Source organism: Anolis carolinensis, unplaced genomic scaffold (genome assembly GCF_035594765.1).
Source record: "Anolis carolinensis isolate JA03-04 unplaced genomic scaffold, rAnoCar3.1.pri scaffold_14, whole genome shotgun sequence".
Classification (NCBI taxonomy): Eukaryota; Metazoa; Chordata; class Lepidosauria; order Squamata; family Dactyloidae; genus Anolis; species Anolis carolinensis.
Genome location: NW_026943825.1, coordinates 720545 through 745947, shown reverse-complemented (window position 1 = coordinate 745947; position 25403 = coordinate 720545). Strand labels below are relative to the sequence as shown.

Genomic DNA, 25403 nt, shown 5'->3' with positions numbered 1-25403 from the left:
AACAACAACAACAACAATGGATTCCTGATAATAGTCAAGGGTCGTCCCATTCAGAAACAGCACTTCCCGGCTTGTAGGATTCTGCGCAACACTGCGGTTTCCTTCTCGTGGGACTTCCTATCATATAATTTTACTTATCTATATATATAAAAGAGTGATGGCATCAGGGCAGCAGACAAAACAACAAAAGTAAACACCCCACAACCTCGAAAATTGACATCACAACCCCTCATCCATGCCTCTAGGTTGATACAACAAAAAGAAAAGAAAAATAAATTTCTAATTAGAGGGAGAGGAATAATAGTTTTTATCCAATTGCTGCCAGTTACAAGGCTAAGCTCCACCCACTTGGTCTCCTAGCAACCCACTCAGCCAAGTGTTAATAAAATAATGATAAAAAAATAAATACAAATAATACAATAAAAAATTATAAAAAACACTAAAATAATTAATACAATAAAATACTATAAAAAATGACTAAAAATAATACAACAAAATAATAAAATATAATAAATAAAAAAGATAAGTGACAATAAAATTAATTTTAAAAAATACAAATAACGTCAAATAAAAATTCCACAACAAGTTTTAACCGATACCACCACCACTTTGCCACAGCAACGCGTGGCCGGGCACAGCTAGTATATATATATATACAATAATTTATAAATACAAATATACAGGTACATGGATCTATATGTATATAGGATTTGCAAAGACCTGCAAACATATGAGGGGAAAATTCATATATAAAATTAATGTACAGTAGAGTCTCACTTATCCAACACTCACGTATCCAATGTTCTGGATTATCCAACACATTTTTGTAGTCAATGTTTTTAATTTATCGTGATATTTTGGTGCCAAATTTGTAAAACCATAACCTAATTTGAGCTTTAATAGGCTTTTCCTTAATCCCTCCTTATTATCCAACATACCCGCTTATCCAACATTCTGCCGGCCCATTTATGTTGGATAAGTGAGACTCTACTGTACTATAATGCTGTATGTAAATTTAATTTGTAAGCCGCTCTGAGTAATAATAAAGAGGGATTAAGGAAAAGCCTATTAAACATCAAATTAGGTTATGATTTTACAAATTAAGCACCAAAACATCATGTTATGCAACAAATTTGACAGAAGTAGTTCAATATGTAGTAACGCTATGTAGTAATTACTGTATTTACGAATTTAGCACCAAAATATCACGATATATTGAAAACATTGACTACAAATATGTGTTGGATAATCCAGAATTTGGATAAGTGAGTGTTGGATAAGTGAGACTCTACTGTATTAGTATTATATTGTATTACAAAACAATATTATTAATATTGTGTGCATACAAAATATATTATAATATTATATATTATTGTAAATCGTATTGTATATATGAATAGAGGTATATATGCATGTGTGTATATGATTTATTTATGATTTATTTGCTACATTTATATCCCGCCCTTCTTTCTCACCCCGAAGGGGACTCAGAGCGGCTTACAAATTAAATTTACATACAATATTATATTATTAGCATAGTACAATACTGGCAATAAATTACTATATCAATATATTGTAATATTGTAATATGTATCAATATATTGTAATATTATTAGTAATATTACATGTAAAATATAATATATCATTCATATTATTATATTGTATTATTAGTATTATATTGTATCACAATGATCTATTATTTATTCTTATTCACGACAAACTACATTTCCCAGAATCCTGCAGGATCCCAAAGAGATGCTGCAGGAAAGCGCTTGGCCTTGGAGAGAGAAAAGGATGCTCTTGGCCCCGCCCCTGCCTCCCGATTGGCCGTCTGCCCTTCCACTGCTTCCCCATGGACCAATCACAGCGAGGTAGGGATGCTGGCTGGCCCCGCCCCCCCCTCCCCGACCCCCCCTCCCCTGAAACAGAGAGGGGGGGGGCTCTGCAGCCTGTCAGGAGAGAAGGAAGGAAGGGAGGGAGGGCGAGATGGGGGGTCTCTTCTGTCTGCCCTGGTGATGCCCCCCCTGGGGGAGGGGGAGGGGGAGGGAGGGGAGGGGGGGCCGCCCGGGCCCAAGGAAGGCCCCCCCCTTTGAGACAAAGACAAAGAGGGGGGGCAAGAGGAAGGAAGGAAGGAAGGGAGAAGCACAACAGGAAGAAGGTAAGGAAATGGGGGGGGGGGGGGTCCCTTTAAGGTGGGAAACCCCCTCCCCATGTTTCACCTTCATGCTGCCCTTTGTAGGGGGGGGGGGGGGAGGAGCAGAGGATGGATTGATGGACGGATTGTGATTTGTGGCCCCCTCCCCATCCAGATGCAAAGAAAGGGGGGGCTCTATTACAGAGGATAGAGCTCAATATTAAGGAAGGACCCCCTCCTCTTTTTGTGCCCCCCTCCCCTCCCCACTGCAGGGAGCACTCTGCACGCGCACAAGGCCCCTCCCTTGGCTCTACCTCTGTCAGGAAGGTCTGGCTCTCTTTTTGTGTTGGGGGGGGGGTCTCGGGCCTGCTTGACCGGCCTCCTGTCCAGCTCAGACAACGGGGCTCCCCCCTCCCTACCCCTCCCCCTCCCCCCTCCCCCCCTCCCCCCTCCCGACCCCCTCCTCCCCCTCCATCCGTCCACTTCCGTTTGTCCAGAAGCTGGACCACCTCCGGCCACAGCTAAGAGGCCACTCATGCAACCCCCCCCCCCAATAAACACGGCGCCGTGGGCAGATCCGGAGGCCAAAGGAGATGGTCAATGCATCAAAGCAATGAAGGCAGAGGCGGCTGGAATGTGGGGGGGGGGGGGGACACAGAAGAGGCTCCACATCATTAGCAATTGAAGAGCAGGGAGGGGTCAAGGGTCAAGCCACTGGGGGTGGGGTGGATGGAAGAAGAAGGTGACCCTTCCCTAAGACTGAGCCCCACTCGGTCCTCTTCCTTCCACAGGGAGACATCCATCCCGAGCCTGGGCCAACCTCAGCCCTCCTTCCCTCCAGGCGTTCTAGACTTCAGCTCCCAGAATTCCCAACAGAATTCCATGGGGCCACTCTACCCCTATTTCCCGCTCGGACTCCCTCCAACCTGACCCATCTGTCCATTGCCGTTGCTGCCGTCCCTGTCGACACTCGGGCGCTTGATGGCCTAGATCAGTGGGTCTCGACCTGTGGGTCCCCAGATGTTTTTGGCCTTCAACTCACAGAAATCCTAACATCTGGTAAACTGGCTGAGATTTCTGGGAGTTGTAGGCCAAAAACATCTGGGGACTCACAGGTTGGGGCCCACTGGCCTAGTTTTGGAAGAGACCTCATGGGCCATCCAATCCAACCCTCTGCAAGAAGCAGGAAAAACTCATTCAAGGCGATCCTTCTCTACGATTGAGCTCTGCACAGTCTCCAAGGGCAGCCCCATAGACGGCAGTCTATCCATCCAGAAGAGCCAAGCTACTCGGGGTCTCCATGGCCTAGATTCAGAGGGGGTCCTTCCTTAATATTGAGCTCCAACTGGGTCCTGTTCTCCTTTCGGCCTCCGGACAGTCTCCAAGGGCAGCCCCATAGACGGCAGTCTATCCATACAGAAGGGTCAAGCCACTCAAGGGCTGAATCCTGGAAGCAGAGGTCCTTTCCTAAGACCGAGCTCTAGTTGGGTCCTGCTCTCCTTTCGGCCTCTGGACAGTCTCCAAGGGCAGCCCCATAGACGGCAGTCTATCCATCCAGAAGGGTCAAGCCACTCGATGGCTGAATCCTGGAAGCAGAGACACTGAGCTCCATTTGGGTCCTACTCTCTTTGCAGCTTCGATGGGAGGTCTATCTAGAAGGCCCCCAACGGCGGTGGTCTCCTTCAAGAGGGCCGTTGAGGCCCTTCCCACAGAGTCCACCCTCCCCTCATTTCGTGCTGTGACCCCTGACCCCTTTGCCTGCAGGTCCAGCCCCCGGAGCGCCTACCATGGGCCGGCGGCTGCCCCCTCGGCCTCTGCTGCTGCTGCTCCTGCCCTCCCTGCTGTTCCTGGGGGTCCCGTCCGCGGCCCAGCCGGGGGCGGAGGAGTCGTGCCCGCCGCACTGCGTCTGCCAGAACCTCTCGGAGTCGCTGAGCACTCTGTGCGCGCACAAAGGCCTGCTCTTCGTGCCGCCGCACATCGACCGCCGGACGGTGGAGCTGCGCCTGGCGGACAACTTCATCCGGGTGCTGGAGCCGCCGGACTTCCTGAACATGTCGGGGCTGGTGGACCTGACACTCTCGCGCAACACCATCGACACGGTGCGCCCGCTGGCCTTCGGGGACCTGGAGAGCCTGCGCTCGCTGCACCTGGACGGCAACCGGCTGACCGCGCTGCCCGGCGGGGCGCTGCGGGGCCTGCTCAACCTGCAGCACCTCATCCTCAACAACAACCAGCTGGAGGAGGTCCCGGCCGAGGCCTTTGACGACTTCCTGCAGACGCTGGAGGACCTGGACCTCTCGTACAACAACCTGCGGGGGGCCCCGTGGGCCGGCATCCGGGCCATGCCCAGCCTGCACACGCTCAACCTGGACCACAACCTGCTGGAGGCCGTCCCCGAGGGGGCCTTCGCCCAGCTCTACAAGCTCTCGCGCCTGGACCTCACCTCCAACCGGCTCCGGACGCTGGCCCCGGACCCGCTCTTCGCCCGCGCCATGCCCGGGGTGGTCAGCCCCACGCCCTACGCCCCCACCGTCTCCCTCGGCTTCGGCGGCAACCCCCTGCACTGCAACTGCGAGCTGCTCTGGCTGCGGCGCCTGGGCCGCCCCGACGACCTGGAGACCTGCGCCTCGCCGGGGCACCTGGCCGGGCGCTACTTCTGGTCGGTGCCCGAGGAGGAGTTTGCCTGCGAGCCGCCACTCATCACGCGGCACAGCCACCGGCTCTGGGTGCTGGAGGGCCAGCGGGCCACGCTGCGCTGCCGGGCGGTGGGCGACCCCGAGCCGGCCGTGCACTGGGTCTCCCCCGACGACCGCATCCTGGGCAACTCCTCCCGCACGGCCTCCTTCCGCAACGGCACCCTGGACATCCTGGTCACCACGCTCCGCGACGACGGGGCCTACGCCTGCATCGCCATCAACGCCGCCGGCGAGGCCACCGCCGCCGTCCACCTCCAGGTCATCCCCCTGCCGCACCGGGGCAACGGCAGCGCGGCCGCTCCGCAGCCGGACCCGGGCTCCTCGGACATCGCCTCCTCCTCCGCCGCCAAGGCCTCCTCGGCCTCCTCCGTGGGGAACGGGACCAGCGAGGGGGCCGCGGGTCCCGCCAGGCACGGCGTGGAGGTCTCCGAGGTGACCGCCACCTCCGCCCTCGTCCGCTGGACCCTGGACCCCTCCTCCGCCTTCACGGCCTGGATGTTCCAGATCCAGTACAACTCCACTGCGGACGATGCGCTTGTCTACAGGTAAGGGGTTGTAGTTGGGGGGTGGGACAGGGAACATGGAGGCAGGTGGGTTGACCAAATGGAGGTCAGAGGGACCCTGTTGACCTTTCACTGGAGCAGTGGTTCCTAGTTGAGGAACATCAACTTCCAGACCTTCTTCTAAAGGGTCTCCATCCCATCTTCTCTTAGAGAGCCTCCATCTTGCCTTTCTTCTGAAGAAGGGTCTCCCTCACTACGTCCCTCAGGAAGGTCTCCATGTGAAGGATCTCCATCTTGACTTCTTCACTGAGTTGGTTCAAACAGTTGGTTTTAAAGTAGATACGACTGATTTTAATGTTTGCGTATATTTATAATTTTTTTATGTCCCGGCATGTAATGCTTGCCTTATCTATGTTGTGCTCTGCCCTGAGCACAATAAATAAATAAGCTTTCCTCAAAAGAAGGGCCTCCATCCCAACTTCTCTGAAGAAGGGCCTCCATCCTGGCTCCTAGCAGGAGGGCTTCCATCTTGACTTTCATCTCAAGCCGTGGTCCTCAACCTTTGGTCCTCCAGCTGTTAGATTGTAGAAGCCGGAATCCAAAACACCTGGAGGAGCATTGTTTGACAACCACAGTGCTGTGGATGGTCTCCATCTTGACTATCTGTACTAGGGTCTCCACCAAAAAGATCTTCATCTTGGCTTTCTTCTGAAGAAGGGTCTCCATCTCCATCTTGACTTTCCTCTCAAGCAATGGTCCCCAACCTTTGGTCCTCCAGCTGTTAGATTGTGGAAGCCGGAATCCAAAACACCTGGAGGAGCATTGTTTGACAACCACAGTGCTGTGGATGGTCTCCATCTTGACTATCTGCAGAAGGGTCTCCACCAGAAAGATCTCCATCTTGGCTTTCCTCTGAGGAAGGGTCTTCATCTCCATCTGGACTTGCCTTGTCCCCAACCGTTGCCCCTCCAGTTGTTTTGGACTTCATCTCCCAGGAGTCCTGGCCGTAGAGATGGTGGGATCCACAGTCCAACACCTGGAGGTCCAAAGGTCCATAGTGCTGGGAATCACCCTGGACTACTCAGGTCTAGATGTAGTCAGATAGATGATAGAGTTGGATTGAGGGAATCCTTTCCCTGTTTCCAAAGCATGCCTAGACAGGCTTCACTGTGTTTTCACTCTATCTTGTTTACGTTCATCCCTTACTTTGAAGTTAGTAGAAATGTGACTCTCCAGGGACACTAACTTCTCATTGGTCAGAATAAACTGGACCATGAGGTTGGAACCATTTTGGTTCTCTCGTCTCCCTTTGTTCTTCTAGCTAACAAGAAGCATCTCGCCATCTCTCCTGGCAAGATGTAACTATTTAGATGTTTGTTATTTTTCCTTTCTTATTTTTCCTTCGAAACCAGTCTAGAGTAGACTAGACAGCTCCCAAGCCTTTCTATCTACAATGGAGTTCTTTTTACCTGAATACTTTTTGAACTTTTACTGAGATTCTGTACTCCATTGCCATCCTAAGTTGAAAGGCTTCTCTTTGCTCGCCCCGTGTTGCTTTTGGAAGCTTTTGCTTTTGCTACTCTGCTGATTTTTGGTGGAATCTCCCCCAGAGAGGGTTAAATTGAGTCTAACCCAGGGGTCCTCAAACTTTTTAAGTGGAGGGCCAATTCATGGTCCCTCAGATTGTTGAGGGGCTGAATTATCATTTGAAAAAAAAAAGAACAAATTCCTATGCTCACTGCACATGTCTTATTTGTAGTGCAACCCCCCAGCAACAATTACTTATTTATCTATTTATTACATTTATACCCCACCCTCTCTCAACCCAAGTTGTATGTACACACAATATATTATATTATTAGCATAGCACAATATTAGCATTATATATTACTATATTGTACTATACCATTATACCGTAATATTATTAGTAATATTGCATTTAATATATAATTAATATTATTATATTATACAATATTGTTATATTGTATTATTATTATTATTATTATTAGCTGCCCTGAGTCCCCTATTGGGTGAGAAGGGCAGGATAGAAATACTGTAATAAATAAATAAATAATATATTGTATTACATTATAATATTAATATATTAATATATTATATTAATATATTATATTACTATATTATATTAATATAATATATTAATATATATATAATATTAATATAATATAATATATTATTATATTAATATAATAGCATATCGATCTTGTTTGCTGTGTCATAATAAAATAATATTATAATATTATTATCAATATTATATGTGTCCCCAGAGATGTATGACAAGCCCCAACCCTTTTGAGTTTTAGAAAAGCCCTGAAAACATGGCTATGTGCCCAGGCTTTCGAAGATTAAATGATAAAGACGACCCGGACTGATTTACGGCTACAGCACGAGGATTTTGGATGAATGGATTTTAACCATATGTTTTATATTTTTATATTGTTTTAATTGGATTTTCGTTGCTATTTTAATTATGTGTAGGCATCGAATTGTTGCCAGTTTTGTTCGCCGCCCTGAGTCCCTTCGGGTGAGAAGGGCGGGATAGAAACGTTGGAAATAATATTATTACCGTATCATTCATTTACAATATTTCATTTACAATATTGGTAAATAAATATTATACTGTATTACATTACATTTATCTATTTACGAATTTGTAACTCATAATGTGCACCTTGCTTATCCACTATCGCAACTTCATTGTTTTTAATTCGATGTTTTAATACCGCGTTGTGTTTTTTCGGTTACTGTGTGTATATTACTATTGTTTTTTCTTATTGTTCTTTGATGTTTCATATTTTATCATTGTTTTGTACCTGATTTTGCTGTAAGCCGCCCCAAGTCCCCTTTGGGGGAGATGGAGGCGGGATATAAACAAACTTATTATTATTATTATTATTATTATTATTATTATTATTATTATTATTATATGTATACACATTATATTATTAACATATCATTCATTTACAATATTTCATTTACAATATTGGTAAACGAAAGAACAATACAATATTTAAAAATTTAAAATAATTTTAGCCAACATACTGTAAACTTATCAGGATTGCAGTGGGAAGTGTGGGCCTGCTTCTGGCCAATGAGATAGTCAGGTTAATTAGGATTGTTGTTGTTGTGCCTTCAAGTCATTTCAGACTTTGGGGGAGCTTAAGTCTAAACCTGAGGGAGGGCGGGGGCCAGGTCAATGGCCATTGGGGTCTAACCGCTCAGAGATGACCACAACACATGGTCCACGGCAGCCCTAAGCAGACACGTGGTGGCTCGCTCACTCGCTCCCGCTTCTCCCCGCAGGATCGTCCCGGGCGTCACGCGGCGCTTCCTCCTGCGGCACCTGGTGCCGGGTGCGGACTACGACCTCTGCCTGCTGGCCATCTTTGAGGACGCGTCCACGGCGCTGGCGGCCACCCACCTGCTGGGCTGCGCCCCCTTCTCCACGCGGGAGGAGCCCTTCCCGGACTGCCGCGCCCTGCAGGCCCACTTCCTGGGGGGCACCCTGGCCGTCATCGTGGGCGGCGTGGTGGTGGTCACCCTGCTGGTCTTCACCGTGGTCATGATGGTGCGCTACAAGGTCTGCGCCAGCGGGCGGGCGGCCGAGGTGGTGGCCCTGCCCAAGGTCACCCACGTCCACTCCCAGACCAACGGCGGCGGCGGCGGCGGCGGCGGAGTGACCCTCCCGCACAAGGCCCAGCGGCGGAGGCGGCCGCCCAAGGCCAAGGAGGGGGGCCGGACGGTGGGGCGGGGCAGACCCCCGGTCAGCAAGGCCCAGCGCAGTTGCTCCCTGGACCTGGGGGACGGGCCCCCCTTCGTGGCCCCCGCCACGGGTAGCGGCAACGGGTGCTGCTACGCCGCGCGGCTGAGCCGGGCCTGGAGCAAGCGCAGCCAGTCGGTGCAAGGCATGCTGGGACAGGGGCTCTTCCCGGAGGAGGGAGGGGCACCCGAGGAGGAAAACACGGCTATGGCCAAGGGGCTGGGACCCCTCCTCAACGCGGAGGACCTGGAGGAGAGCGTGGTGTAGCCGCCAAAGAAGAGTGGCCCCTCGGGGTCCTCTAAAAGGCCTTTGCCAACTTTGGGTGGGAGACCACCGACGACACTTCCCCCCTCGGGGCCAAAAATGGTCGACCACGACCCCCCTCAAGGCTGGGAATGAGCCCAAAGCGGGAGGGCAGAAAAGGAAGCCCCGTCTATTTATAATAAGCAAATATAATTTGCCAAAAAGGAAACATGGGGAGAGGAAGAAGAGCCCCCTCCCCTTGGCCACCTCTCAAGGGGGGCCCCAGAGACGGACACAGGGGGGTCCGCCCGGGGGGTGTGTGAATGGTGCTGGGGGTCGGAAACCAAACCAAATGCGTTTACGATGTGTATAAAGTGGGAACTTTTTGCCAATCCCGGTTTCCTCTTTGCATCATTTTGGGGGGGACGGGGTCTATTTCTCACTCCCAGGATGCTTTGCTGCGACGGATGGGGGGAATGGACGGGAAGAGTGACCCCTACCTTGACGCCGCGGATGCGGAACTCGGCCAGGGCGCGGCTCATCTTGGAGGCGGCCGTGGGGTGGTCCTTCCCGTGGGCGATGACCTTGACCAGCAGGGAGTCGTAATGCGGGGAGATGACCGCTCCCTGGAAGGCCGAGGCGCTGTCCAGCCGGATGCCCATCCCTTCGCCACTGCGGAAGACCTGCCAAGGAGAGGGAGGGAGGGGTCAAGGGGAAGTGCAGGAGACCCCTCCTCAATCCATACATCCATCCCATAAGACCCCAAGGCCTGCCTGCCCTCCCTCCCTTAATAATAATAATAATAATAATAATAATAATAATAATAATCCTAGACACTTGGGAAGAGTCGGATGTGTGATCCAGTTCAACAGCCAGAAGAGTGTCTGCTGTGGAATCATCTTGTTGTGTTTCAAATAATAATAATAGTATTAGTATTAGTAATAATAATAATAATAATAACAGTCAGCAGAGTGTCTGCTGTGGGACTCATCTTGTTGTGTTTCAAATAATAATAATAGTAATAATAATAATAATAATAATAATAATAATAATAATAATAATAGTCCTAGACATTTGGGAAGAGTCCGACGTGTGATCCAATACAACAGCCAGCATTGTGTCTGCTGTGGACTCCTCTTGTGTTTCAAATAATAATAATAATAATAATAATAATAATAATAATAATAATAATAATAATAATAATAATACATCACACAATCCAAGACACTTGGGAAGTGTCTGACGTGTGATCCAATTCAACAGCCAGCAGAGTGTCTGCTGTGGACTCATCTTGTTGTGTTAATAATAATAATAATAGTATTAGTATTAGTAATAATAATAATAATAATAATAATAATAATAACAGTCAGCAGAGTGTCTGCTGTGGGACTCATCTTGTTGTGTTTCAAATAATAATAATAATAATAATAATAATAATAATAATAATAATAATAATAATAATAGTCCTAGACATTTGGGAAGAGTCCGACGTGTGATCCAATACAACAGCCAGCATTGTGTCTGCTGTGGACTCCTCTTGTGTTTCAAATAATAATAATAATAATAATAATAATAATAATAATAATAATAATAATAATAATAATAATAATAATACATCACACAATCCAAGACACTTGGGAAGTGTCTGACGTGTGATCCAATTCAACAGCCAGCAGAGTGTCTGCTGTGGACTCATCTTGTTGTGTTAATAATAATAATAATAGTATTAGTATTAGTAATAATAATAATAATAATAATAATAATAATAATAACAGTCAGCAGAGTGTCTGCTGTGGGACTCATCTTGTTGTGTTTCAAATAATAATAATAATAATAATAATAATAATAATAATAATAATAATAATAGTCCTAGACATTTGGGAAGAGTCCGACGTGTGATCCAATACAACAGCCAGCATTGTGTCTGCTGTGGACTCATCTTGTGTTTCAAATAATAATAATAATAATAATAATAATAATAATAATAATAATAATAATAATATAATAATACATCACACAATCCAAGACACTTGGGAAGTGTCTGACGTGTGATCCAATTCAACAGCCAGCAGAGTGTCTGCTGTGGACTCATCTTGTTGTGTTAATAATAATAATAATAGTATTAGTAATAATAATAATAATAATAATAATAATAATAATAATAATAACAGTCAGCAGAGTGTCTGCTGTGGGACTCATCTTGTTGTGTTTCAAATAATAATAATAATAATAATAATAATAATAATAATAATAATAATAATAATAATAATAATAGTCCTAGACATTTGGGAAGTGTCTGACGTGTGATCCAATTCAACAGCCAGCAGAGTGTCTGCTGTGGACTCATCTTGTTGTGTTTATAATAATAATAATAATAATAATAATAATAATAATAATAATAATAATAATAATAATAATACATTGGGAAATGAGTGGGGGTGCCTGGGGAAGGGGCCAGGAGCAGCCTTTGATGATAATATTCCAATTATTATCTTCATTCAATGCCTTGTTATTATTTAGGGCAGCTTTCTTTCTTTCTCAAGTGACATTTCCAGCCTGATGTTTCCCAGGCGCTTCCTGCAAGCGAACCCTTTCCCTTCCTCTTCCTTCCTTCCTTCCTTCCTTCCTTCCTTTCTTTCTTTCTTTCTTTCTTTCTTTCTTTCTTTCTTTCTTTCTTTCTTTCTTTCTTTCTTTCCACCCTTCCTTCCCTTCCCTCCGCTGCCATTTCCCCATGAATTATAAATGAACGCCGTCCCGTTTCTTGCTCCAAGGGCATCCTTTGGCAGCAGCGCATTGACAGGATTCGGGCGGAATTTCGAGACCGGCGTCAGGACTCTTGAAAGGCTTGGTGGCAAAAGGGGGGGGGAGCAGGGCTAATCCTTTGTGGGGAGGTGTTAGCTGGCCCTGATTGTTTCCTGTCAGGAATTCCCCTGTTTTCTGAGTGTTGCTCTCTACTATACTGTCCTGGTTTTAGGGTTTTTAAATACAGGTAGCCAGATTGTGTTCGTGTTCATGGTTTCCTCTTTTCTGTTGACGTTGTCCACATGCTTGTGGATTTCAATGGAGGTGGGCTTCGCAGATTCTTTTTGCGAACATAGAAATGCCAGACGACCAGGAAAACTCACAGCAATTCAGTGATTCTGGCCAGGAAAGGCTCCGACAACACAGTGCCTATATATATATATATATATATATATATATATATATATATATATATATATATATATATAGGCACTGTGTTGTCGGAGCCTTTCCTATATATATATATATAGGCACTGTGTTGTCAAAGCCTATATATATATATATATATATATATATGTATAAATGTAATGTGCGTTTTTTCTATGGAGTAAACAACAAAACCACTGGACCCAATCACACCAAATTTGGCCACAAAAGACATAGTCATTTAATCTGTGTCTTTTAAAAAAGCCTAGAAAAATAAAGTCCAAATTACAGAGGATGAGGAAGAGCCGTTCTCCCCCTGGCTGCCAGTCAGAAGGGTAGGCCCCGCCCCTTCCATGTCATAGCAACCCCCTCAGTGATTCTGACCAGGAAAGCCTTTGACAACACAGTGCTAATCTATATCTATATTTATATATAATATAATGTGCGTTTTTCCTATGGAGTAAACAACAAAACCACTGAACCAAATCACACCAAATTTGGCCACAAAAGACATAGTCATTTAATCTGTGTCTTTCAATTAAAAAAGCAAAGAAAAATAAAGTCCAAATTACAGAGGATGAGGAAGAGCCGTTCTCCCCCTGGCTGCCAGTCAGAAGGGTAGGCCCCACCCCCTTCATGTCAGACCTCTTCCACACTGCCTGTAAAATACAGGAAATAACATATACTAACTACCACCAATTCCTCAATACTTTTATTTCCCGTACCACCACACTTCGCCACAGCAACGCGTGGCCGGGAGCAGCTAGTGTCATTATAAAATACAGTCATTTAATTGGGATTTTTTCCTGGGGTCAAAGTAGGGAAGGGGGGGGGCTGCTGGGAAATAATGAGGGATTGGCCCCAATTAACCCCTGCCTTGTGCAGAGTCAGCGTCCCCTTCCTGCTTTGCTTCCTGCCTCGTCTTCTTCGCTTGCAGCCACAAACGAGGAAAAGATCAATGAGCAACGAGCAGAGGTCCAGCCGGATTGGCTTCCTGGGGCCGTTTTCCACTGGACTTAATCAGCGGTATGATGGTAGTATTAGCATCAGGAAGGAGGACATTTGGGGGCCTGTCTCTTGCCATTATGCCACTTAGCCACTGCCATGGCCTCCTTGCCATTATTGCCACTGCCTCTATGCCTCTTTGCTACCGCCATGGCCACTATTTATTATTTATTTGTTTACTACATTTATATTCCGCCCTTCTCAGAGCGGCTTACAAATAATATTTACATACATTATTAGCATAGTACAATACTAGCATTAAATTACTATATTGTACTGTATCATTATATTGTAATATTATTAGTAATATTACATTTAATATATAATATGTTATTAATATTATTATATTGTATGATTATCAGTATTGTATCGTAATACATTATAATATTATCAATATATATTACTAGCTGTGCCCGGCCATGCGTTGCTGTGGCTTATGGGAATCCTTTGTTGGAATTGCAGTGAATAGCCTTGCAGCCTCAAAGCCTGGCCATTTTCTTCTTATGGGTATCCTGGTTTGGTGAGTAAGAATGCAACGGAATAGGCTTGCTGCTTGAAAGGCCGGGCACTTGCGTTCTAGGGGAATGGTTTTCTGGGCTGCTAGAGTTGCAATGAATAGCCTTGCTGCTTCAAAGCCTGGCTGCTTGCTACCTAGGGGAATCTTTGTTTGGTCAGTTTCAATCGTACAGAGTAGTCTCGCTGCTTCAAAGCCTGGCCGCCTTCTACCAAGGTTAATCTTGTTGGTCTGGTTGAACTGCACTGAATAGCTTTGCAGCTTCAATGCCTGGCTGTGTTAATCCGTTGGTTTTTTTTTGGGGGGGGGGGGGTTGTTGAGTGAAGGACATACCTTGGATGTGTTGGTGTATTGTGGCCAAATGTGGTATGATTTGGCCCAGTGGTTTTGTTGTTTACTCAATCCTACAAACGGACATTACATTTTTATATCTATAGACTAGCTGTGCCCGGCCACGCGTTGCTGTGGCAAAGTCTGGTGGTATGGGAAATAAAGTACAGTAGAATCTCACTTATCCAACACTCGCTTATCCAACGTTCTGGATTATCCAACGCATTTTTGTAGTCAATGTTTTCAATACATCATGATATTTTAGTGCTAAATTCATAAATACAGTAATTACTACGTAGCATTACTGCATATTGAACTCCTTTTTCTGTCAAATTTGTTGTATAACATGATATTTTGGTGCTTAATTTGTAAAATCATAACCTAATTTGGTGTTCAATAGGCTTAATCTCTCCTTATTATCCAACATATTCACTTATCCAACGTTCTGCCGGCCCGTTTATGTTGGATAAGTGAGACTCTACTGTATTGAGGAATTAGATAAAAACAATTATTCCTCTCCCTCTAATTAGGACTTTATTTTTCTTTTTGTTGTATGAACGTAGTGGCATGGATGAGGGGTTGTGCTGCCGAGTTTAGTGTTTCTGGGATGTGTAGTTTTGTTGTTTTGTCCCAAGCCGAAACGTCACTACCCTTTTATATATATAGAGTATTGCAAACGATGCCATTACGGCTGCCTTCTTGCTGTTGCGATTGCCTCAATTTCTGTTGCCATTATGCCATTGCCACTGCAAGCAAGGAAGGAAAGGAGGAAGAAAGGAAGAAAGGAAGGAAGGAAGGAGGAAAGGAAGGAAGGAAGGAACGAGGACAGGAAGGAGGACAAGAAGGCAGGCGGAGGCCTGTTTGCATCAAGCCAGGCTCTTTTCGCTCTTTTCGGCATCAAGAGAGAGAGAAGGAAAGGTCAGGCAGCTCCTCTCTCTTGTCAGAAACACTTCTTCTCTGCGGCGGAAGCAGCGGGAACGAGGGAACGCGGGAAAGGAGGAGAGGAAAAGCGAGGGAGGGATTCCCGCCAGCCTCTCAAGGGTCTCCAGGCTCAATTACGGAGAATTAAGGGGGATCCTTTGCTATTAAGACGCTCCTAATCCCCCTCCCTCCTTTTTTTTCCCAGGCTGCTAATTAGCTGCGTGGTTAATTAGGCCTTCCTTCCTTCCTTCCTTCCTTCCCCGCTTTTCATTCCCTCTCGGCAGGCTTTATTTTGGGGAATTTTTAAAAGTCAAATCAAGGCAGAGCGAGAAAAAAGGATAATGTTTTAATGGTTGTTAACAGTCAATTTTTTAAAATACTGTGTATATTTAATTCTGTTTTAATGTTTGCATATGTGTATGTTTTAAATCATATGCTGATGCTTTTCTGCCAAGCCGCTTTGAGAAAACGCAGGGTGTAACAATAACAACCACAACAACAACAACAACCACAACAACAACAAGAGATACATGGAGTCTCCAGCGGGAGAGATAAAGCAGGGTATGAATAATAATAATAATAATAATAATAATAATAATAATAATAATAATAAGAAGAAGAAGAAGAAGAAGAAGAAGGTGGTACATAGCTGCTTGGCGTCTCCAGCGGGAGAGATAAAGTTATTATTATTATTATTATTATTATTATTATTATTATTATTATTATTATTATTATTATTATTAGATACATAGCTGCTTGGAGTCTCCAGCGGGAGAGATAAAGCAGGGTCTGAATAATAATAATAATAATAATAATAATAATAATAATAATAATAATAATAGATACATAGCTGCTTGGAGTCTTCTTCAGAAGAGGTAAAGCGGGGTACAAAATATAATAATAATAATAATAATAATAATAATAATAATAATAATAATAGATACATAGCTGCTTGGAGTCTCTAGTGGGAGAGATAAAGCGGGGTATGAATGAATATAATAATAATAATGATACATAGCTGCTTGGAGTCCCCAATGGGAGAGATTAAGCGGGGTATGAATAATAATAATTATAATTATAATTGTAAGAAAATCACACAGACAGACTACAAACAGAGGCACAACTATGTGGCCCAAATGATTCATTGAACTTTATGTGATGAAAAACAACAGGAAAAACTCAGCCGCGATCAGGACCTCAAGATCGAACTGCAAAGGCTCTGGCAGAAACCAGTATAGGTGGTCCCGGTGGTGATGGGCACACTGGGTGCCGTGCCAAAAGATCTCGGGAAGGGAGGAGAAATGTGCCTGCCTGGCCCCAAGGAAGCCAACTGGGCTGCTCGTTGTCGCTTTGCATGAGTCTCACTTCCCTGCAAAGAGGGATGATGCTAACGAATGAGCAAACGAAGGAGGAAAGGAGCGAGCAAACGAGCGAGGAAGCAAGCGCCCCGGCAGTGCTGGCAGGAGGGCAAGTCAGGGAAGCTCAGGCTCAGGATATAAATAATCCCCAAAGGTTCCTCCGGCTGGAGCGAGAGAGCGAGCGATAGGAGGGATGAAGAAGAGAAGGAGACGGAGGAGGAGGAGGGAAGGCGGCTCAAGGAAGGGACTAGAATCATCATCATCATCATCATCATCATCATCATCATCATACTATAGAATAAGAAGAATTCCAGTGCCATATTAATATTATCATCTATATATATAAAAGAGTGATGGCATCACGGCGACGCACAAAACAACAAAACTACAGGCCCCCCAACCTGGAAATTTGACAACACAACCCATCATCCACGCCTCTAGGTTGATACAACAAAAAGAAAATAAAAATGAAGTCCTAATTAGAGGGAGAGCAATAATTGTAACTATCACCAATTCCTCAATACTTTATTTCCCATACCACCATACTTCGCCACAGCAACGCGTGGCCGGGCACAGCTAGTCTATATATATAAAAATGTAATGTGCGTAATTAGGACCGAGTTAACAAAAAAACCATTGGGCCAAATCACACCAAATTTGGCCACAATACTCATCACTTTCCAAGGAGTGACCATCAAAAAAAAAAAAGATATACAATCTATCTATATATATAAAAGAGTGATGGCATCACGGCGACCCACAAAACAACAAAACTACAGGCCCCCCAACCTCGAAATTTGACAACACAACCCATCATCCACGCCTCTAGGTTGATACAACAAAAAGAAAAGAAAAATAAAGTCCTAATTAGAAAGAGAGGAATAATTGCTTTTATCCAATTGCTGCCAGTTAGAAGGCTAAGCTCCGCCCACTTGGTCTCCTAGCAACCCAATAAAAAAAAATAAAAAACACTAAAAAATTAATACAATAAAATACTATAATAACAGAAAATAACTAAAAATAATACAAGAAAATAATAAAATATAATAAATAAAAATATAACTTACAATAAAATTAATAAAAAATGCAAATAAAGTCAAATAAAAATTACACAACAATTTTTAACCAATACCACCACCACTTTGCCACAGCAATGCGTGGCCGGGCACAGCTAGTATATATATATATAAATGTAATGCGCATCATTAGGACCGAGTTAACAACAAAACTACTGGGCCAAATCACACCAAATTTGGCCACAATACTCATCACTTTCCAAGGAAGGACCATCAATAATAAAAAAGATATACAATCTATATTATATAAATTTGTAATGTGCATAATTAGGACCGAGTTAACAACAAAACCATTGGGCCAAATCACACCAAATTTGGCCACAATACTCATCACTTTCCAAGGAGTGACCATCAAAAAGAAAAACCAGAAAGAAAACAGAGGCAAGGCCAGAAAAATCCCCAAAATAAAATAAACCCTCTGCGCATGCGCAAGAAATCTCCCCTTCATACCTAAGGGACTCTATTGTTATCCAACTTGAATGCCATTGAGTAGCCTTGCAGATTCAAAGCCTGGCTGCTTCATACCTAGGGGACCCCACTGTTATCCAACTTAATAATAATAATAATAATAATAATAATAATAATAATAATAATTTTTATATCCCTGTCCTACCTCGATGCGCCCGGTGTCCGGCTGGAAGCCCCGCGCGGGGTCCTCGGTGGTGACGCGGCACTGGATGGCGCAGCCGTTGATGCGGAGGCTGTCCTGCTTGAGGCCCAGCTCGGGCAGGCTCTTCCCTTCCGAGATGTGGATCTGCGCGTGGACAAGGTCCACACTGCCGGGAAGGAAGAGAGAGAGAGAGAGAGAGAGCAGGAGTGAGGAGAAACAACTGGAAACGCTGGCATGGTATGAGGATTTAAAGAGCAAATTGCAAAGACTCTGGCACAAGCCAGTCACGGGGGTCCCAGTGGTGATGGGCACACTGGGTGCAGTGCCTCAAGACCTTGGCCTGCACTTAAACACAACCGGCGCTGACCAAATCTCCACCTGCCAGCTGCAGAAGGCCACCTTACTGGGATCGGCACGCATTATTCGCCAATACCTCACAGGGTCCTAGACACTTGGGAAGGGTCCGACGTGAGATCCAAGAAAACAGCCAGCAGAATGTCTGCTGTGGACTCATCTTGTTGTGTTTCTAATAATAATAATAATAATAATTATTATTATTATTATTACAATCCTAGACACTTGGGAAGTGTCCAACGTGTGAGCCAAGAAAACAGCCAGCAGAGTGTCTGCTGTGGACTCATCTTGTTGTGTTTCTAATAATAATAATAATAATAATTATTATTATTATTATTATTATTACAATCCTAGACACTTGGGAAGTGTCCAATGTGTGAGCCAAGAAAACAGCCAGCAGAGTGTCTGCTGTGGACTCATCTTGTTGTGTTTCTAATAATAATAATAATAATTATTATTATTATTATTATTATTACAATCCTAGACACTTGGGAAGTGTCCAATGTGTGAGCCAAGAAAACAGCCAGCAGAGTGTCTGCTGTGGACTCATCTTGTTGTGTTTTTAATAATAATAATAATAATAATAATAATTATTATTATTATTATAATCCTAGACACTTGGGAAGTGTCCAATGTGTGAGCCAAGAAAACAGCCAGCAGAGTGTCTGCTGTGGACTCATCTTGTTGTGTTTCTAATAATAATAATAATAATTATTATTATTATTATTATTATTACAATCCTAGACACTTGGGAAGTGTCCAATGTGTGAGCCAAGAAAACAGCCAGCAGAGTGTCTGCTGTGGACTCATCTTGTTGTGTTTCTAATAATAATAATAATAATTATTATTATTATTATTATTATTACAATCCTAGACACTTGGGAAGTGTCCAATGTGTGAGCCAAGAAAACAGCCAGCAGAGTGTCTGCTGTGGACTCATCTTGTTGTGTTTCTAATAATAATAATAATAATAATAATAATAATAATTATTATTATTATTATTACAATCCTAGACACTTGGGAAGTGTCCAATGTGTGAGCCAAGAAAACAGCCAGCAGAGTGTCTGCTGTGGACTCATCTTGTTGTGTTTTTAATAATAATAATAATAATAATAATAATTATTATTATTATTATTATAATCCTAGACACTTGGGAAGTGTCCAATGTGTGAGCCAAGAAAACAGCCAGCAGAGCGTCTGCTGTGGACTCATCTTGTTGTGTTTCAAATAATAGTATTATAGTAGTAGTAGTAATAATAATAATAATAATAATAATAATAATAATAATAATAATCCTAGACACTTCGAAAGTATATGACGTGTGATCCAATACAACAGCCAGCAGAGTGTCTGCTGTGGACTCATCTTGTTGTGTTTCTAATAATAATAATAATAATAATAATAATTATTATTATTATTATTATTATTACAATCCTAGACACTTGGGAAGTGTCCAATGTGTGAGCCAAGAAAACAGCCAGCAGAGTGTCTGCTGTGGACTCATCTTGTTGTGTTTTTAATAATAATAATAATAATTATTATTATTATTATTATTATAATCCTAGACACTTGGGAAGTGTCCAATGTGTGAGCCAAGAAAACAGCCAGCAGAGCGTCTGCTGTGGACTCATCTTGTTGTGTTTCAAATAATAGTATTATAGTAGTAGTAGTAATAATAATAATAATAATAATAATAATAATAATCCTAGACACTTCGAAAGTATATGACGTGTGATCCAATACAACAGCCAGCAGAGTGTCTGCTGTGGACTCATCTTGTTGTGTTTCTAATTATTATTATTATTATTATTATTATTATTATTATTATTATTATTATTATTATTATTATTATAATCCTAGACACTTGGGAAGTGTCCAATGTGTGAGCCAATACAATAGCCAGCAGAGTGTCTGCTGTGGACTCATCTTGTTGTGTTTCAAATAATAGTATTGTAGTAGTAGTAGTAATAATAATAATAATAATAATAATAATAATAATCCTAGACACTTCGAAAGTATATGACGTGTGATCCAATACAACAGCCTGCAGAGTGTCTGCTGTGGACTCATCTTGTTATGTTTCAAATAATAGTATAATAATAATAATCCTAGACACTTGGGAAATATATGACATGTGATCCAAGAAAACAGCCAGCAGAGTGTCTGCTGTGGACTCATCCCTGTTGTTGTTGTTGTTGTTATTATTATTATTATTATTATTATTATTATTATTATTATTATTATTATTATTATTAGAAACATAATAATAATAATTGGGTGCCGTGCCAAAAGATCTCAGCCGGCATTTGGAAACAATAGACATTGACAAAATCACGATCTGCCAACTGCAAAAGGCCACCCGACTGGGATCTGCAAGCATCATCCGAAAATACATCACACAGTCCTAGACACTTGGGAAGTGTTCGACTTGTGATTTTGTGATACGAAATCCAGCATATCTATCTTGTTTGCTGTGATGTAATAAATTAATAATAATGTATAATAATATTAATGATGATGGAATATGTGGAGGTCTTCCAGCAGAGGCTGGATGACCATCTGTCAGGAGTGGTTTAATGGTATCTTCCTGCCAGGAAGAATGGGGTTGAATTGGATGTCCCTTGGGTTCTTTTCCAACTCTAGGATGCAATAATAATAATAATAATAATAATAATTATTATTATTATTATTATTTATAATAATGATGCTGAAGCTGATGGACTCTCCTTCTCCAGAGATCATTTAGCAGAGGCTGTATGGCCATCTGTCCAGAATGGTTTGATGGTGTCCTTTCTGGAAGAATGGGATTGATTGGATGGCTCTTGGGGTTTCTTCCAACTCTAGGAGTCAATCCTCCTCCTTCTCATCTTTATTATTATTATTATTATTATTATTATTATTATTATTATTATTATTATTATTATTATTATCAAGATTGAACTTCAAAGACTCTGGCAGAAACCAGTGGAGGTGGTCCCCATGGTGATGGGCACACTGGGTGCCGTGCCAAAAGATCTCAGCCGGCATTTGGAAACAATAGACATTGACAAAATCACGATCTGCCGACTGCAAAAGGCCACCCTGCTGGGATCTGCGCGCATCATCCGAAAATACATCACACAGTCCTAGACACTTGGAGGTCTCTTCCAACTCTATTATTATTACTATTATTATTACTATCAACACAACGACGTTGTATGACACAGCAAACAAGATAGATATGCTGGATTTCGTTTCGCAAAACCACAAGTCGAACACTTCCCAAGTGTCTAGGACTGTGTGATGTATTTTCGGATGATGCGCGCAGATCCCAGTAGGGTGGCCTTTTGCAGTTGGCAGATGGTGATTTTGTCAATGTCTATTGTTTCCAAATGCCGGCTGAGATCTTTTGGCACAGCACCCAGTGTGCCCATCACCACCGGGACCACCTGTACTGGTTTCTGCCAGAGTCTTTGAAGTTCCATCTTGAGGTCCTGAGAGCGGCTGAGTTTTTCCTGTTGTTTTTCGTCAATGCGACTGTCACCTGGGATGGCAACATCCATGATCCAAACCTTGTTCTTTTCCACAACTGTGATGTCTGGTGTGTTGTGTTCCAGAACTTTGTCAGTCTGGATTTGGAAGTCCCACAGTCTCTTTGCGTGCTCATTTTCCAAGACTTTTGCAGGTTTGTGATCCCACCAGTTCTTTGCTGCTGGGAGGTGGGACTTGAGGCATAAGTTCCAATGGATCATTTGGGCCACGTAGTTGTGCCTCTGTTTGTAGTCTGTCTGTACGATTTTCTTACAGCAGCTGAGGATATGATCAATGGTATTATTATTATTATTATTATTATTATGATTAAGTAGTGGCTGGATGGCCATCTGTCAGGAGGGCTTGGATTGTGCATTTCCTTGCCTGGGGGACTAAAGGGGGTGGACTGGATGTCCCTTGGGGTTTTTTTCAACTCGATTATCCACTGACTGTATGAGAGCAAATCATGTCCTATTGATTTCCCTGCCAAGAGCTCTTTGCAAACCTGTCCAGGGCTGCACGAGGGCTGTTTGCAGCAGAGCTTCCATTAAGCAGCGGACAAAACCACGGAGACAAAGAATGCCGCAACGGCCGGGAGCAGTTTTGCATCACAAAGCCCTTGTTGCATCCCTTGTTGTGTGTTGTCCTTATTTGTTCCAAGCCTTTGGTTCACGGCCGAAAAGGAACACGAGCCCGGATTGCAAGGCTTTGCTTTCACGGAGCAAAAGGAAGAGAGAGATGCAAGTCCTCCAGAGGCAGGCCTTATTGGGTCCATCAAAGCCAATCTATATATTTAATAATCTACATTATTATTATTAATAATAATAATACTATATTTAATAAACTTTAAATATATTTAAAATATTATTAATCTATCAAATATGAAATATATATAATAATCTATAATAATAATAATATATTTAATAATCGTTTAAATATATTTTAAATATTAAGTCTATCAAATATGAAATATATATAATAACCTATAATAGTAATAATAATAATATTTAAAATATTATAAGTCTATCAAATATGAAATATATTAAATATTCTATAATAGTAATAGTAATATATTTATAATTAATGCAAGTCCTCCAGAGGCAGGCTTCATTAGGTCCATCAAAGCCAATCTATATATTTAATAATCTACATTATTATTAATAATAATAATACTATATTTAATAAACTTTAAATATATTTAAAATATTATTAATCTATCAAATATGAAATATATATAATAATCTATAATAATAATAATATATTTAATAATCGTTTAAATATATTTTAAATATTAAGTCTATCAAATATGAAATATATATAATAACCTATAATAGTAATAATAATAATATTTAAAATATTATAAGTCTATCAAATATGAAATATATTAAATATTCTATAATAGTAATATATTTATAATATTTTAAATATAATATTTTAAATATTAATAGTCTATCAAATATGAAATACATTTAATAATATATAATAATAATAGTAATATATTTAATAATATTTTAAATATAATATTTTAAATATTAATAATCTATCATATATAAAATATATTTAATAATCTCTAATAATAATAGTAATATATTTAATAATTTTTAAATATAATATTTTAAATATTAATAATCTATCAAATATATAATATATTTTATAATCTATAATAATAATAGTAATAGTAATATATCTATCAAATATGAAGTATATTTAATAATCTATAATAATTATAATAGTAACACATTTAATATTTTAAATATAATATTTTAAATATTAATTATCAAATATGAAATATATTTAATAATCTATAATAATATTAGTAATATAATACGGCAATAATACATATTAAATGCAAGAGATTGGCAAGGAAAGAAATAATAATAGTAGTAATATATTTAATAATTGTTTAAATATAATATTTTAAATATTAATAATCTATTAAATATGAAACATATTTTATAATCTATAATAATAATAATAATATATTTTATTGTAATATAATAATACATATTAAATGCAAGAGACTAGCATGGAAGGAAACAATAATAATAGTAATAATAATATACTTTATTGTAATATAATAATAAATATTAAATGCAAGAGCTCAGCATGGAAGGAAATAATTAGTAATAATAATTAAATATAATATTATAATATAATATAATAATTAAATATAATATTATAATAATATAATAATAATACATAATATTATAATATAATAATAATATTGACTGCAAGAGCTCGGCATGGAAGGAAATAATAATAGTAATAATAATTATATCTAATATTATAATATAATAATAATATTGACTGCAAGAGCTCGGCATGGAAGGAAATAGTAATAGTAATAATAATTAAATATAATATGATAATATAATAATATAGGCTGCAAGAGCTCGGCATGGAAGGAAATAATAATAGTAATAATAATTAAATATAATATTATAATATAATAATAATATTGACTGCAAGAGCTCGGTATGGAAGGAAATAGTAATAGTAATAATAATTAAATATATTATTATAATATAATAATAATATGGACTGTAAGCTTGGTATGGAAGGAAATAATAATAATAATAATAATAGTACTATTATTAATAAATAATATTAAATGCAAGAAATTATATTCAGGCAAATGGATATCAATCAATTCAATAAATAAAATAAATATTAAGGAGGAGCTGCAGGAATGTTGCTTTGGGAGAGTCTGCAATGAAGAGAATGGCCAGAAGGCCGTCTCTCTCTCTCTCTCTCTCTCTTTCTTTCTTTTTCTTTCTATCTTTTTTCTCTCTCTTTCTTTCTCAATCCCTCTCTCCCTCCCTCCTTTCCTTGAATCCGCTTTGGGGGAATCAAAGAGCGCAGATGGATCTCTTCCAAAAGCACAGCTGGACATCCCATCGCTGTTTCAAAGCCTCCAAGGAAGCCGTTCCCAATACATTCCGAGGCAGAGAGTTCCACCGCTGAACAAACGGCTCTCCTTCTTACAATCAGGAAGCTCTTCCTAATGAATACTTTTGGAAGATGGCCAGACAGGCGGGAAAACGCACAACCACACTGTCTCCAGAGACATAGACAGACAGGTAGGTAGATAGATAGACAGGTAGATGCTCTTGAAGGTGTGTCTGCAGGTAGACTGACAGACAGACAGGCCTTGCACGTCTCTCCCGGCCATCGTTGTCATAACTAAACCCATAATTGGTAAC

At 41.5% G+C, this 25403-nt stretch overlaps 2 protein-coding genes across 5 annotated transcripts in view; one reads left to right on the top strand and one right to left on the bottom strand.

Annotated features, from left to right (window-relative positions):
* Positions 1-25403, bottom strand: part of pc (pyruvate carboxylase) — a 78002-nt gene that overhangs the window by 13701 nt on the left and 38898 nt on the right. For all 4 annotated transcript variants that reach the window (XM_062964824.1, XM_062964825.1, XM_062964826.1 and 1 more), the window contains 2 exons: positions 18340-18502; positions 9855-10037 (listed from right to left, as the gene is read on the bottom strand). In XM_062964824.1, coding sequence (XP_062820894.1) covers positions 9855-10037; positions 18340-18502 — 346 coding nt within the window. The remainder of the gene's footprint in view (positions 1-9854; positions 10038-18339; positions 18503-25403) is intronic.
* On the top strand, positions 1959-9746 carry lrfn4 (leucine rich repeat and fibronectin type III domain containing 4). Its single transcript, XM_062964834.1, has 3 exons — positions 1959-2158; positions 3899-5375; positions 8655-9746. Exons 2-3 carry the CDS (start codon positions 3922-3924, stop codon positions 9376-9378), a joined length of 2178 nt encoding a protein of 725 aa, XP_062820904.1. The 5' UTR covers positions 1959-2158; positions 3899-3921; the 3' UTR covers positions 9379-9746.